Source organism: Colobus angolensis, unplaced genomic scaffold (genome assembly GCF_000951035.1).
Source record: "Colobus angolensis palliatus isolate OR3802 unplaced genomic scaffold, Cang.pa_1.0 Scaffold259, whole genome shotgun sequence".
Taxonomy (NCBI): domain Eukaryota; kingdom Metazoa; phylum Chordata; class Mammalia; order Primates; family Cercopithecidae; genus Colobus; species Colobus angolensis.
In genome coordinates, this window is record NW_012115810.1 from 302,089 (window position 1) to 318,753 (window position 16,665).

General features: G+C 36.6%; 1 protein-coding gene across 1 annotated transcript in view; it reads left to right on the forward strand.

Moving 5' to 3' along the window:
* The window catches only part of COBLL1 (cordon-bleu WH2 repeat protein-like 1), a 100,387-nt gene that overhangs the window by 29,465 nt on the left and 54,257 nt on the right, over positions 1 to 16,665 (forward strand). The window contains exon 2 of the mRNA XM_011947082.1: positions 7,337 to 7,525. Within this exon, the coding sequence (XP_011802472.1) occupies positions 7,337 to 7,525 (189 nt within the window). The remainder of the gene's footprint in view (positions 1 to 7,336; positions 7,526 to 16,665) is intronic.

The following is a 16,665-nucleotide window of genomic DNA, read 5'->3' on the forward strand; positions in this document are numbered from 1 at the left end:
CGATTTTCATTTTTGCATATCTTTTCAAGCCGTTTTGACATATTCAGTCTTTGAAATTAGGCTCATCAAGAAAAGAAGGCTTTTATTGTTTTTAATTGTATTCCCTTGAGAACATATTACAATGTTATGCCCACTTCTGAACAAATCTTATTTAATAAATTCTTCTGTTGTTTCATTAAACCCAGACAGACTGAGAAATTGTGTTGAGAAATTGGTCTCCAATTTATAATTGAAATACATAATTTAGTGGCCATCAAAACACTGCCAGTTATTTTGAGGGACTGCCTTATCAATACTTACCATAATAAATCCTGTGTTTGATCACCCTCTGTGTTGAGAGAGGGTTATTGTTAAATTTATTTTTGGTCTTTAGACTGCAATACTTAGAAACCCTATTGTTTTAACACTGAGAATTCACTCTTATATTTTTGTCTTTAATGTTGAAGCCATATTTTTATATAGCAATTTTCTGAATGAAACTGTAAGAATACTTTATAAATATGATAAATATAGCAAACTGATGAGATCCCACTGGAGTTGAGTAGCTTATTAAGGATGTAAGTATATCTCGTAAAGTATTTCATACCTTTGCTTTTTCAAATCAAGACTAGAATTATGTTTCGCTGAGCTCTTTTATTCCCTCTTTTTAGCTCTTTTAAGGATATTATATTGACAGTAATGGAGTAATGATTACAGTGGGCACATGATTTTGGAGTGCCCTGTAAATCAAAATGATAAAAAGACCAATCAGCAGTAATAGTAGAACACTAATTGAATTCTGTGTTAAAATGAGGTTATGATATTTTCAAAATATATTATTGAGTAATGCAAATTTTGCCTTAATTGGCATTATTAAAATTGAGTATAATATTGAGATAATTTTAATAAAGCAATGATTTGCATAAGCAATAATTTACTGTAGCTTGTTATTTTTAAGCTTGAAGTAAATTAAGTAAATTATTTTTGCCCTGATGTGGAGGGAGTTTTCTTATTATAAATATCTTTCCAATATAACCTCCTCTCCACCCACCCTTATGTGAAATTTGCTCTTGTTTACTGTTAAGGGGAAAAAACCTCTGAAGAGCAGACTGATAGTCAACAAGGCCACCGGAGAAGAAAAGCATATGTGAAAATCTATTTGATAAGAAAACTGGCTCAAACATTCCTGTTTAAAAGAGTGAGGAGGCTTCAATGGCAGTTACTATGATTTTTAAATATTTAAATATTTTAAAAACGTAGTATTCTTAAGTATAGTTGTTATTGAATGTTAATGAATTTCCTATATTTAGGTGGTAATACACGTTTGATTATTTTCACTGTACTTTTAACTTTGGGTGACAATTTTGTTATTCAGAGCCTCTGACCAAAAAATTAATGTTAGGAGAGTTGTGAGTAGGTACAAGATATTTTCAAAATTTTGCTGGTGACTAAAAGGTCAAATAAGTTAAAGTCTTAAAGCTACTTAGGATTCAGGCCAAATCCAGGCTTCCATCTGGTATTCTTTTCACTAGACTGGACTATGTAGTAAGCAAACTAGATAAACACATTCCTAAATTTAGTGCGTATGGATCACAATTGGGAACTAACATATAATGATCATACAGACTCTGCTTATCAAAATTCTACTTTTCTTGCAAAACCTGAGTCTCTTGTCTTTTCTCTTTGAAGCATGCCTTGGTGCTGCTCCCCACCCCACACAGCTGGGCTCAGCTGGCTTTCGTTGACCTAAATTTTCAAAGTTGCCATCTGTTTGATGACCCTTCTTTTTCGTTTTGTATTATTTAATTATGCATTGCATCTTCTCGGTTGTACTGCGCATTCATTGTGGAAGGATCTTGGTCTTATTCACATTGCTTTCCATTTTTTCAGGAACAAAAGTAACAAATACATTATTAAATTGAAATAACAAGTGGGAAGATTAGGATGTTTTTCTAGAAGTCTTGTGTAAATGCCCTGGTGTGGTGGCTCATGCCTGTAATCCAGCACTTTGGGAGGCTAAGGTGGGAGGATTGCTTGAGTCCAGGAGTTCAAGACCAGCCTGGCCAACATGGCAAAACCTGGTGTCTAGTAAAAATATAAAAATGAGCTGGGCGTGTGCCTATAGTCCCAGCTACCCAGGAGGCTAAGGCACAAGAATCGCTTGAACCTGGGAGATAAAGGCCGCAGCAAGCTGAGATCGTTCCACTGCACTCCAACCTAGGTGACGGAGCCAGACCCTGTCTCAAAAAAAAGTTCTGTGTGAATGGTTTTTCAACTAGTGCTTTGTCCTACTTTCCCTGTCTTAAAAGAAATTGGCTTATGTATAGTGGTTAGAGATGGATTTTCATCACAGACTCAAACTACCTGAGGAAGTAAAACTGTCACATACAGACATCAAAACTGTGAGTGAGAGGAGTTCACTGCACTGTGCAGTAGACAGGGAACACTTCCCCATAATTACGAAGTTCTCAGTTATCCCTTGCTAATAAAGCCACTGTGTATTTTTCATTCATCTTGTAAAAAATAAAACATAATCAGTTAATTTTTTAAAAAAATCCCAGATAAGTATGAAAGCTCATTTTATTTTTTGGTGGTAAGGACTGTTTTCCTTCCCAATTTTAGGCGTAGGTAGTGCATCTTCTGTGGAAAGTAGTCATTGAATTCACTCTTTCAGCAAATATCAGTGCCTACTATGCGGCAGGCATGGTCCCAGAGATTCTGTGTATTTGCAAATGTGTGGACAAGGTGATGGAGACAAGTCCCTAGTCTCATGGAATTAATTACCCTTTAACAGAAGGAGACATAAGTATGTTGCTCATTAACCCTGTGGCCAAAAGTAAAGCAGAGAGAGAGAGATGGGAGTGTTAGTCAGGAACAGACACTGCAGACGGCCTGGTATTGTGGATGTGTTCAAGGAAAAGGCAAGAGTCCTGAGATTGGAATGCAGTGAGCCTAGGGAGAAAGCGTTAGGGGACTGGAGAGGCTGGAGGTAGGGAGGAAGGAAGGACCTATTACAGATGGTCCCCTGCTTGCAGTGGTTTGACGTATGATTTTTCAACTTTATTGTGGGTTTGTCAGAATGTAACCTCATCATAAATTGAGGAACATCTGGATTTATTATGCTTTGAATTACGATTTTCTGATTCTATGATGGGTTTATTGGGGATATTTGGTACATTTTGACTTTGTATTTTCAATTTAGGGTGTATTTATCAGGTTGTAATCCCATCATAAGTAGAGGAACATTTGTATAATACTCTGGTTGAGGCAAGAAACCACTGGAGAATGTGAGAAGTGAGGCAGTGATCTGACTTGTATTTTATTTTATTATTTTATTTACTTATTTTTCCACACATTCAGAGAAACTTCTCTAGTAATGAACTACAGAAATGACCCCTGAAAGTTTAGTCATCTAACTTGTATTTTAAAAAGATCACGCTGGTTGTTACATTGAGACTAGATTACAACGTGACAAGGTTGGGAGCAAGGACACCAGTTGGCAGCTTGAGCAGAGGTGTTTGGTGATCCAGGTGGTTGGTGGATTCTGAGTCTATTTATTAAACAGCTGGCGGAATTTGTAGATGGATTAGATATATGTTTATATGAACAAGGATTTTTGGCCTGGACAAATGAAAGAAATGTGATTGACTGAGATGGGAATATTTGGAGAATCTTTTTAAAATTCATTTTTGTTGCTATTACCAAAGTTACTTTTTCTTTCATTGTACTTTATGACTAGTTTTTGCTGATATTTATGTAGACTATTGACACCTTCATATATGACCTTTGTACCAACCCACCTTACTGAATTCTCTTACTTATAAAATGTTTCAGTCGATTCACTGGTTTCTCATCTCTTCTGACTTCTCTGTGCAATTTTACCAAACCATTTAATTCTAAAAAGTACCATTTTCTTTTATGGCTCTATTCACTTTCCTCTGCCTGAAATATCAGTTATTTCTTGCCTTTTCTTATGTTTTCTATTCATTCTTCAAAACCCAGCTCATGTTTCCCATCTGTAAGACATTTCTGGATTCCTAGGAAAGTTCCGTTTTCTTCCTGTGACCTGCAGCTGCACCATCTGCATACCTGTGTTAGAGCAGTCATCAAACTTAATGGTAATTTTGCCTGCCTGTCAATCCTTTGGGGCTATGAACCCTTCAGGAATAGGAACTGAGTCTTACTCATCTTCACTTTTCCTGTGTTTAGCTGAATCTGCTCTGATAATTGTCTGTTATAAAATAAATATTTGTTATACACGAGTGTTCAATTTCTGCAGATTTAAAAACTGAAATTTGAAATTGGGGGCATTCTTCTTTACAGGGATTTTAGTAAGCTTTTATTCATTGTAACAGTTTTTAAACATGTAGTTTTGCTACTTTAAAGTTCATATGGGACCAAAAAGCCCGCATTGCCAAGACAATCCTAAGCCAAAAGAACAAAGCTGGAGGCATCACACTCCCTGACTTCAAACTATACTACAAGGCTACAGTAAGCAAAACAGCATGGTACTGGTACCAAAACAGAGATATAGACCAATGGAACAGAACAGAGCCCTCAGAAATAATACCACACATCTACAACCATCTGATCTTTGACAAACCTGACAAAAACAAGAAATGGGAAAGGATTCCCTATTTAATAAATGATGCTGGGAAAACTGGCTAGCCATAAGTAGAAAGCTGAAACTGGATTCCTTCCTTACACCTTATACAAAAATTAATTCAAGATGAATTAAAGACTTAAACGTTAGACCTAAAACTACAAAAACCCTAGAGAAGAAAACCTAGGTAGTACAATTCAGGACATAGGCATGGGCAAGGACTTCATGTCTAAAACACCAAAAGCAATGGCAACAAAAGCCAAAATTGACAAATGGGATCTAATTAAACTAAAGAGCTTCTGCACAGCAAAAGAAACTACCATCAGAGTGAACAGGCAACCTACAGAATGGGAGAAAATTTTTGCAGTCTAGTCATCTGACAAAAGACTACTATACAGAGCTACAAAGAAAAACAAATGTACAAGAAAAAAACAACCCCATCAAAAAGTGGGCAAAGGATATGAACAGACACTTCTCAAAAGAAGATATTTATGCAGCCAACAGACACATGAAAAAATTCTCATCATCACTAGCCATCAGAGAAATGCAAATCAAAATCACAATGAGATACCATCTCACACCAGTTAGAATGGTGATCATTAAAAAGTGAGGAAACAATGGGCTGGAGAGGTTGTGGAGAAATAGGAACAGTTTTACACTGTTGGTGGGACTGTAAACTAGTTCAACCATTGTGGGAGACAGTGTGGCGATTCCTCAAATATCTAGAACTAGAAATACCATTTGACCCAGCCATCCCATTACTGGGTATATATCCAAAGGATTATAAATCATGCTGCTGTAAAGACACATGCACACATATGTTTATTGCGGCACTATTCACAATAGCAAAGACTTGGAACCAACCCAAATGTCCATCAATGACAGACTGGATTAAGAAAATGTGGCACATATACACCATGGAATACTATGCAGCCATAACAAAGGATGAGTTGATGTCCTTTGTAGGGACGTGGATGCAGCTGGAAACCATCATTCTCAGCAAACTATCACAAGAACAGAAAACCAAACACTGCATGTTCTCACTTATAGGTGGGAATTTAACAATGAGAACACTTGGACACAGGAAGGGGAACATCACACACCAGGGCATATTGTGGGGTGGGAGGATGGGGGAGGGATAGCATTAGGAGATATACCTAATGTAAATGACGAGTTAATGGGTGCAGCACACCAACACAGCACATTTATACATATGTAACAAATCTTCACATTGTGCATATGTACCCTAGAACATAAAGTATAATGAAAAAAATGTAGTTTTGTTGCTCTTGTAAAATAAGTCTTCTCTGAAGTGTAATATGTTCTATTATTATACCACTAAGAGTTACGGGCTTGTAATGTACAGTGTAGGAACCTCGCTTCAGTCTTTTCATGATGAGTCATATGTTAAAGGAGTTGGAGTCATGAGACCTTAAATTTTGAAAATACCGAATAGGTGGATGTTATATATTTACTTACAAAGAAGCCTTTTGATCTTGTTTGGTTCTAATGTTTGCCTAGCAAGTAAGGATGGGAGGAATTGAAATTTATATTTTTCTGAGTGGAAAGGAGTAGTATTCATTCTTCTAAAATCAATTAGCATTTTATAAAGGTAATATTTTCAAAAACTTTAATTCACAGTGTTTCAAATAAAACCATAAATATGTCATTACTTATAGTTTATTTTCACATTTTATTTTTTCAACCCATCAGATCTTTGGATTGGCCTATGTAAGTTCAGAATGTCTACTATTCCTGTTATAAGTTAAGAGGTTACCTTAGTGACACAAAAATATTTATTAGAAAATTATTAGTAATGTTTTTCATTGAAGCAGATATATTATTTATCAAACCAACTTCATCATAGTTCATTGCTAGGTACAGTGGGAAATATAGCCATCTATGTGCAGTGGGAAATACAGCCATCTTTCTTGCTTTCGTTCTTTGAGATAGGGTCTCACCATGTTGCCCAGGCTGGACTCGAACCCCTGGACTCAATGGATCCCTCAACCTCAGTCTGCTGAGTAGCTGAAATCTCTGCTGTGTGCCACCACATCTGGCTAGCATGCTTCATGCTTCTTTTTTTTGCAGGGAGTTATAAGTGTAGGTAGAGAGTTGAAACTGGTACCCAGAAAAAAATATTTAAAAAGTTACATCTATGGAATTGGTACGTACTATATCAATTCAAAGAAGGAAGAAATACTGTGGAAAGGGTAGTTTGGGGCAAGCAGGGTGGATTTAGCTAGTCTTTGAAGGATAAGGTAGGGTTTGTCTGAATGGAGAAGTGGAACATACTACATCGGAAACAAATAGGATGAAGGGCCCAAAGGTAAGAGTTACTGTGAAATGAGAGAGTGAGATACTGATCTCTATTCTGAAACATTAAGGATTTTTGTAATTTATCTCATCAAAGAAAATAAATTTTCCTCTTGACTTGCTAGAGTGAATACACAGTAACTGAATTTAATAGAGGCCAATGTAAAAATCTCTTTATCATGTTTCTTTTTATGTCCAAGTAATGTAGGCATAGTACTCAAAACAAAACAAAATGCCACCTGGAAAAGGAAAAAAAAAAAATCCTAATTTGACCATCCGACACCAACAGTTAACATTTTAGAACATTTTTTCTAGATGTGAAAAACAGCTATATATATATAAACTCATAAATATATGAGTTTATAAAATTGGATCATATTAAAAAGTTACCTTAAAAATAAAATATTTTGTATTTTTTGTGTTTTATTTATATTTTAGGAGAAAACCAAAAGCCAAGGCACCACTTCCTCCAGCTGAGACCAAATACGCTGATGTCTCTTCAGCTGCTGATTCTGTAGAATCCACTGCTTTCATCATGGAACAGAAAGAAAACATGATAGATAAAGACATTGAACTCTCAGTGGTCCTACCTGGGGATATTATCAAGTCTACTACTGTTCATGGCAGGTACGCTGGAGTGAATGAAATATCAGGACCTCCCGTTCTTATTCCACCATTGAAAGCCTCTGTGATAAATGTCTTGATGTTTGTTCTTTGAGAAAACGCTTCATTTATCACTCAGTTTAGTTACCTGTTAAAAAAAGAGTGCTAAAATGGTGTTAAAATTTTTCTGGGCCGGGCGCGGTGGCTCAAGCCTGTAATCCCAGCACTTTGGGAGGCCGAGACGGGCGGATCACGAGGTCAGGAGATCGAGACCATCCTGGCTAACACGGTGAAAACCCGTCTCTACTAAAAAATACAAAAAACTAGTCGGGCGAGATGGCAGGCGCCTGTAGTCCCAGCTACTCGGGAGGCTGAGGCAGGAGAATGGCGTAAACCTGAGAGGCGGAGCTTGCAGTGAGCTGAGATCCGGCCACTGCACTCCAGCCCGGGCGACAGAGCAAGACTCCGTCTCAAAAAAAAAAAAAAAAAAAAATTCTATCAATGTTTTAATATCAGTGCTATGAATTCCACAAGCCCAATTAAATGTTTTGAAATCTAGAACCCTTTCATATCTCGTTAGTTATCTAACAAGTTTTTAAAAATAAGTCTTTCCCGGAGGAATGGCCATCAGTTATATTGATTTTGTAAACCAAACTTACAAAACAAGCCCAGTGACCCACAGGAAAATTCTATCCTTCTCAAATTTTTCTTCCCACTTTAAGCTGCTTCTTTAAGTTTGCAAAACTCTTAATTTTAAGAGTTTTATTACTCTTTATTAAATACTTTTGTATTTATCAAAACAGTTTGTCTGCAAATTGGCAGTTTTTTTATTTCATTGAATGATTTAATTAATTTATTTAAAATGTGGGTGAGTTAAGTAGAAAAGTAAAATCAAACTTTATCCCAGCAAAAAGGAAAGATGTGATTTAGAAGACTGATATTTTTAAATACCTTTGTGAAAATTGGAAAAATGGAACAAAGCCAAGTGTAATTTTCCATTTCACTTTGAAGTGGAAAGTTACATGAACTATAGACTTGGTCTTGTTCTTTCACTTCAACTGCCTATTTGTTATCAGGAATCATGTTTTAGAAATTTAAGCTGTTTTGACCTTAGCTCGCTCGCTCTCTCTCTGTGTGTGTGTTTGTGTGTGTGTGTTGTGTATAAGGAAAAGAATATGTTGGGTATTGCATTCTTACAGTCTGGTTTTGTCTAGAAAACCTCATTCAAGGTAACTTTAATTTTAAGATGTATCATTAAAATCATGTGTAACTTTACAGATTATTTAAAGTAGATGAAAACAAAATAGTTCAGCTTTAGCAAACCATATAGGGTTATTTAACTCTGATTACATTTGAGGAAGTTGCATTTTGCCATTTATTTTGTATTGAAAGTCATTTTGGAGATCACACGTTGAACCCTATTTATAAGATTGAGAAAACTGTGTCTCCAGTAGGCTCCCATCTGCAACTGTGGATGGCCTCGTGCGTGTGAGAAAGACATCTTGGAAAAACATCTTGAAAGTTAGAGACAACGACCATTATCATCAATTCTTGAAATAATATTACTCTGGTTTTAAAAGGATAATGGATCTGGCTAGGGGTAACAAAGGCAATTCCTTTATTTTTATTTTATTTTATTTTTCCTGAATTCAAAGTAAGTAAAAAAAAAAAAAAAAGTCAACCTTTTTTTCTAGTTCTTCAGGGTTGCAGGTGATGCTGGTTTCATCACAAATACTCTTCAGAATTTCTTCTTGGGGAGGTACCAGTCATCTACTTATATTGCCTTATTCTCTGCTTGCTATAAGTGAATCTCTGGGTTCTTCAGATTTTTTTTTAAACCTCAATGACTTTAATATAAGAAGCATGTTTTTTCTCTCTGTCCTGTCACCCATCATAGTTATTTTAGACTTTTCCATATGCCACCCTGTGTTAACTTTTCTTCTCTTTCCTCAACTCTGGAAACCGAGATCCATGGTCAGCTTCCCTATTTCCACCAGAGAATGGTGGAATCTCATCACTTAAAAACTGTTCCAGTTCTTAGATCTTAGGGTTCCTTATTTGAATACTACCTTTTAAAACATCTAGCTTATCTACTTTCTCTTTAACTGAATTAGTCCTTCATCCTCCTCAAGTCTAATTTACGACTGTTCTGTAGGATGCTGCATTTTTCTTCATGTCTAAATTTTCATCGTATCTATTTTTTCTTCATACCTGATAGATTCTACATCAGACATTTCTCCTATATTTGTACTTACAAGCACCCTAGATTTTTCCTACCCTCCTTCCAGCATGTTTGCCTCCTCAGATCCCTAAATCTGAGTAATTTTTCATCAATCAGCTTTGTGTTTCTGGGCCACCAACTATTTTGAATTGCTGTAGTTTTTTTTTAATCTATGAAAATGTATTATAGCTGAATTGATAGGATTAAATATGATTAAATGAAATACTATCAGGGCTTGGCACCTCTTGGCTTCCTTGTGTTTTTTGTCTTTTTGTTTTGTTTTGTTTTTTTAATTGGGAACTGCTTTTCTTAACCCTGGCTCTCTTCATTTACCTTGCACCCTCAGATTAATCTAAAACGCCTCTCTGTTTGTGGTACTACCTTTGATAAAAGACTGCAGGACAGCAATTCAATATCAGATTAAAGAAGTCCAAACTACCTAGCCTGGAGACTGGGATACCTTATTTTCTCCTCCAAAATTAAGTAGGCTTTTCCTTCACCACCATTCTCCTTTCTTTGTGGGTTTTTTTTTTTTGGAGACAGAGTCTTGCTCTGTCTGTCGCCCAGGCTGGAGTGCATTGGTGGGATCTTGGCCTACTGCAACCTTCACCTCCCAGTTTCAAGAAATTCTCCTGCCCCAGTATCCCAAGTAGCTGGGATTACAGGTGAATGCCACCATGCCCAGCTAATTTTTGTATTTTTAGTAGAGACAGGGTTTCACCATGTTGGCCAGGCTGGTCTCGAACTCCTGACCTCAGGTGATCCACCACCCCCAGCCTCCCAAAGTGCTGGAATTACAGGCCTGAGCCACTGTGCCCGGCCCTCCTTTGTGTATCTTAAGCTTCACCACATGACTCTTTGCTCTTCCTTTGTTCTTCTAGGAATACTCTTTCTTTCACCTCCATACTTTTATGAACTTTTTTCCCCCCTGGTGTAACTCACTACCCTCATTTTCTCCAGTTAGTTTATATAGCTCAGGTGATATATTTTATATAAAGGCTCCCTGATCTCCCCGGAATCAAGGATTAACTCCGGCTTCCAAACTCTTCTGACACTTTATATCATATTTATTACATACTGTTTTATGCTGCAATGTATGTGTAGGTCTTAGCTTTCGAAGAAACTACAGAGCCATGAGAATATCATTACTTTTCTTTATAGTGCCTAGCACAGTTTCTTGCAATGTAGTAGGCATTTCATAAATTTGTCAAAATGAATATTGTCTTCCTAAACCCTTAGGTGTAGATGGAGGTAGCAACATAAATGGTGTGAAGAAGCACTTGAAATGAGTCCTAGTTGTTTACCCAGAATCTTTTAAGTAAAGATATTTTCTCCAGGCAGAGAGCAAGGTAGGAGTGCCCCAAATTCTAATTGCTTTTTAAATTTTGTTTAGGGCTGAAGAGTTTTTCTGAGAGTAGAATTTATATCAGTGTGTTTGTTTGTTTAGACAGGGTTTCAGTCACCCAGGTTGGAGTGCAGTGGTAAGATCTGGGCTCACTGCAGCTTCTGCCTCCCAGGCTCAAGCAGTCTTCCCACCCCAGCCTCCCAAGTAGCTAGGACCATAGGCGTGTGCTACTACACCCAGCTAATTCTTGTATTTTTTGTAGAGATGGGATTTCCCCCACGTTGCCCAGCCTGTATATCAGTGTTTTTACTATGGGGTTTCATTTAGGGACTTTGTTTGCAGTAGTTTTATAATTCAGACATGACTCATTGATGCTATGACTAATTTTCTATTTTAAGTGCTTGTGATTTAAAGTAGTTGTATGATTCTGAGTATCTTGGGAGTGTGATTCTGGGATATCTTAATGTGATCCAAGATATTTAAGAGTCTGACGTGGTATATCTTAAAAGTGTGACTTGGGATATCTTTATAGTGTGATTAGGGGTGTCTTGAGTGTCACAGCCGCTGCTGACCTATTGTTTCACAAAACTGTTTAATAACAACAAAAAGGAATGTTCAAATAGAAAATTATGTACTACTACTGATAAATGTTAACTACCTAATGGGAAGACTCAATGATAAAAATAAAATTTCTTCATGGCTTTGTTACTACCATATAAAAGGAATATGAAAAATCTCAACAGAATAATACAAGAATTTGGTGGGGGACTAAGGAAAGTAATTTTAAGTGTGTGAGGGTTTCTTAGATAAACAGAGTTCTATATGTAACTCTGAAAAGACTTTAATGCAGTTTGTTGAGACCATCCTTTCTGAATTTGTCTGAATATTTCTTGTGTATTTATTTTGATAGTATAGTATTATTTCTTATGCCTTTACAGTGAAGAATAGTATCAGTATTCGACGGAAATACAGATTTCCAAAACTTATATGCCTCACTTCACTTTTCAGAAATAATTTTCCCACTCAAAATGTATTGTTGGGGAATATTTTTGGAAAGTCCCCCTCATACATCTCAAGCACAAGGTGGGCTCAGGATGTTCTAGTTTGGGGAATATAAGTGCACAGTGGTATCTTCAGAAGAATGCACTTGTTTGTGCATTGATTTTCACAAAAGAGCTTGTTCAGATTAGGGAACACAGTAGGGTTGGAAGTGCTCAAAGACTTTATGCTCAGGGAGAAACTGACTATCCTGAATTAGGTTGGCAGCCATCTGCCAGCTCAACTATTTTTGGTACCAGGACTTAGTGATGCCATCTCTTTAATAACCAAAAGTCACCATGTCTCCACTATCTTGCCTTTGTGAGCCCCTGATTACATTAAGGGGGCTTGCCATGCTAACCTGAAAACTCTTGGGCATTTCTAAGTATCCTGATACCATGGATGGTTGGACTGAAAGAAGGAGGAATTAAAATATTTTATTTATATATAAGATACAGTGTGGTATAGATGTATGTGTACATATGTCTATGTGTATGTATATATGTTTGCACACATATATAAATGTGTGCATCTATGTATATGTAGACTGTGTGTACCAAATCCAAAATCTCAAATGCTTCAAATTCCAGAACTTTTTGGTGTGAATATGATGCTCAAAGGAAATGTTTATTGGAGCATTTCAGATTTTGGATTTCCAGATTAGGGATGCTTAACTTGTGTAATGCAAATATTTCAAAATCCAAAAAAATTATGAAATCTGAAACACTTCTTGCCTCAAGCACGTTGGATAAGGGATACTCAACCTGTTTCTGTGTGTATGTGTATCGTGTATATAATCGATAAACATCTTTTTCACCAGACAAAGCAATTCTTTGGCTTTCTAGAAATGAACATTAAAGGATACTACTGTTACAGAACTGGTGGCTCTTCTTCTCAGAAGATGCTGTACTTCACAACAGCATAAGCAGTGGTGTCTGCTAGTACTTGGGAAAAGTTAATTTTTAATGAAAGTGAGTTTATAGACTAAACAGATACAGAAACCATATAGAATAAGGAAGTATGTGGGTACATTTGTATATTATTCTAGGTTTTCATCTTATAGTCGGGTATCTGCTTCATAGGTAATTATTCCTCATTGAATAGGTATTAGTTCCTTTTTCTTCTCTTTCCTTTTTCCAGGCTAAACTTTTAAAGCAAAATGTTCAATTTGGGAAATCTGATAAGATTAACACGAATCCTTCTTAGCCTGTAGAGAGAGCATTCTATGGCCATGCTATCACACTTTCTTTACTACAAGAGGGAGGAAGAAATAAGCACCATTTATAACAGAAGAAGATATTTCTTTTACGCACCTACTACAAACAGGAATTTGTTTTGATTCGAGCACACGTGAGATGTCATAATTTAAAACACAAGCTAGAAGTCCCAACTAGAAGTTACAGTTTGTTCTAGACTTGCTGTGTGATCTTAAGCAAGTCACCTCACCTCTCTGGGCTTTTCCCATAAAATAACCCAGAGACATGTCACACATGCTTTTCGGCCTGATTTGCCTGTCCCATAACACCGGTTTACAGCAGAGTTGAGCCTAAGCCCGCGGCTTTGACTGGCATAGGGTGGGTCCGCTAAGGAGCTTGGGAGCATTTTACATGGATTACAGCGCCACCTATTGGGAAAAAGTAGACTATAAAAAAATGACAAGATCATTTTTTTCATAGTTGGATCAGTGTGGGGTTTTTGCTAAAAAAAAAAAAGTAACAGAACAGTATGGATCTAGAAAATTTTCTAAAGTTCACGTCATATTTATATTTGAGAAGTGTCTAGCAATGACAAATGTATGATCAATATATGTATATAATAGGATAATTTTTAAAAAACTGCCCAACATCTATAGGGTGGTACAAACCGTGTTTAACTCTACAAGATGCTTAAATTATGGTGTAGATCCTTATTCTACTGTGATTGCTTAAAACAAAAGTTGGCATTTTAACTGTGCAAGTACCTCAACATAACAGTACTACTTGAGTTTTTAATCGGTACTATTTGAGTTTTTAATCATCCTGTCATCTAGGTTCTGTCACTGCCCTCCCATATCCCCCATGGCTCTGAGCCCAGGAGAATGTCAGCCTCTGTCACCTGCCTGCTCCCCTGGTTGGGAAAGGGGTGACAAAGTATTCATAAATGTTCTCAGAACATTGTTCCTGGCAGGGCCACCCTCTTCCCTTTGCTTTCCTGGCATCTACACTTTATAATAATGACCCTTTTTAATTTCACATTTTTAACTTAATTTAATTTTTAAATTTTTCTAGGGACAGGGTCACACTCCATTGCCCAGGCAAGAGTGCAGTGGTGTGACTGTAGCTCACAGCAGCCTCAAACTCCGGGCTCAAGTGATGTCCTGCCTTGGCCTCCCAAGGTGCTGGGATTACAGATGTGAGCCATGATGCTCAGCCCTAATTTTAGTTTTTAAATTTTTGTGATTACAATTGCAATAGTTAGATGTTTTGGAAAGTTGGAAAATACAGATAAGCCAAAAAATTGTAAATGCAATTTCATTAAGTAGGCAGATTGCAACTTCTAACATTGTAGTGTCTAGCCTTTTATTCTTAGGCATGCACATCTATGTATACACATATGTATGTACACACATCTGTATGTGCACTCTTCTTTTTTACAACAATATGGTATTATATTGTACATGCTATTTGTAACCTGCTTTTTTCAGTTAATAATTTCCATCTTTCATGTCAATAAAATTTTATCCTTTGTCTATTTTCAAATTGCCCCAATTATAGTGAGATGCATTTGTAGTATTTTTGTTTTTCTGAGGGGCATGTATGTGTGTTTAGTAGATGTGTTCTTAAATCACCATTTTTATGATGGTAATTATTTATAATCAGCTCTAAGTATAACACCCAAGATAAACAACCAGATAGAGTCCAAAGTGGTTACTTTCTAAAAATTGTGGGTTTTTTTACATTTAGTAATATCTATTTTTAGTATGTTAAGAACCTATCAGCTTAGTAATCTGACCTATTACTAATTATCTTCAAATCTTAATTTCATGTGTTTTCTTCAAAATGTTTCTTATAGCATAATAAGCATTCTCAATTTTGAGATTGGGTCTAGTTGTTTTGTGTACCTGGTACATTTCATTTCTTGCACACAGAGAGCACTGCTTCATTCCTGAACTCATTACTGAATTACATGGGTTAGCATAAGATTGATAAACAGCAGCAATAGAGAATGTTTTAAGATTTCTGTACTATTATTGGTATGTATAATTGGGTTGTTGGTGTGCACTTACAAGGTACAGATATGAAACTAATACAGGGAATTGTTACCTATTTCTGAAAGAAGTGGGAAATCTCATAGGGATTTCTTCATTTCAAAGAAGAGCTTTTAGAGTCTTTAAAAAAAAAAAATTCTGCCCTCCAGAAAATTATTATATTATCTTACAAGAGAAAAAATTCTGTAAATATTGTTAATGCAAAACAGACTCTGCTGAGTAATAAAATAACCCAAAATTCAATGTGGTGTAATAATATAGAGGAGTGATTATAATGTTCATTCAGTCCTTTTCCACTTTTGATAATTTGCCTCAGGTTTTAGATGGACTGCTCAGGTGTGCTCCCGCCTTAGGGAACAGGAAGACTGGCGTCTTTTCTGTGGTGATCCCGTGGTCAAACTCATTAGCCAACTGCCTTCAGGTGCATCGGCTGGGGGATGATTATCCAACCAGAGTTATCTTTGGCAGAAGTAGTTTGGCATCCAGGTATATTCAAGAGATGATTTTATTTCCTGTGGGTGCACTTTGTGACTAGTTAACCCCAGCGGCAACTCCGTTGGATGCAGGACCTGCTTAAAAGTTAATGTGTGACTTTTATGGCGTTATGACTCCTTTATGGTAAAGCTAGACAGTCAGTAATTCCCAGCCTCAAAATCTTGTGGTCAGGGTCAGCTTTCCTGTGTTACAGTGCTGAATGCTGAGGCTTCAATTAAATATTTAAAGCATTCAAACTAGTCTGAGGCTGTTTCTGGAAAAGATCTTAACCCTATTTAATGTGTATGTTTCACCTTTGTGTAAAGATATGGCTTAGGCAAAACAAGCTTATTAATTATAAAAAACAACAGAGCTTTCACCATGTTATTTTTTTCTAAAGCATATGAATCTCCTTTCAACAAGTATGCTTTCTCATGTGTCAGTTGTATTAGTCTACTATGCATTTGAGCCCATTGACTTTCAAACAGAATTAATCACTGTTTTCTCTAAATTCCTCATTCGACAACAGGGACCTGGCCAGGTACCTACAGATTACTAAGATGTGGTCCTGCTAGAGGGGAGCTCACATCCATGTACACACAGAACCCAGATAACTTGTTGAGGTCACTCTGCTGCTTAAGATCTAAATACGATTGGCCTGAACCCCTGTTCCACTTCCTGTGGAAGGTTCAATCCCCTTTATAATCTTGTCGTAAACTCCCAAGAGTCTTACGTTCTTGGGGCCACCTCTGCCTCTGACTTTATGTCTCACCACCTCTGGATTCATATTTTTCAGTTTCTACTTCTGAAATTTCATCCTTTATTTGACATCTCCCAAG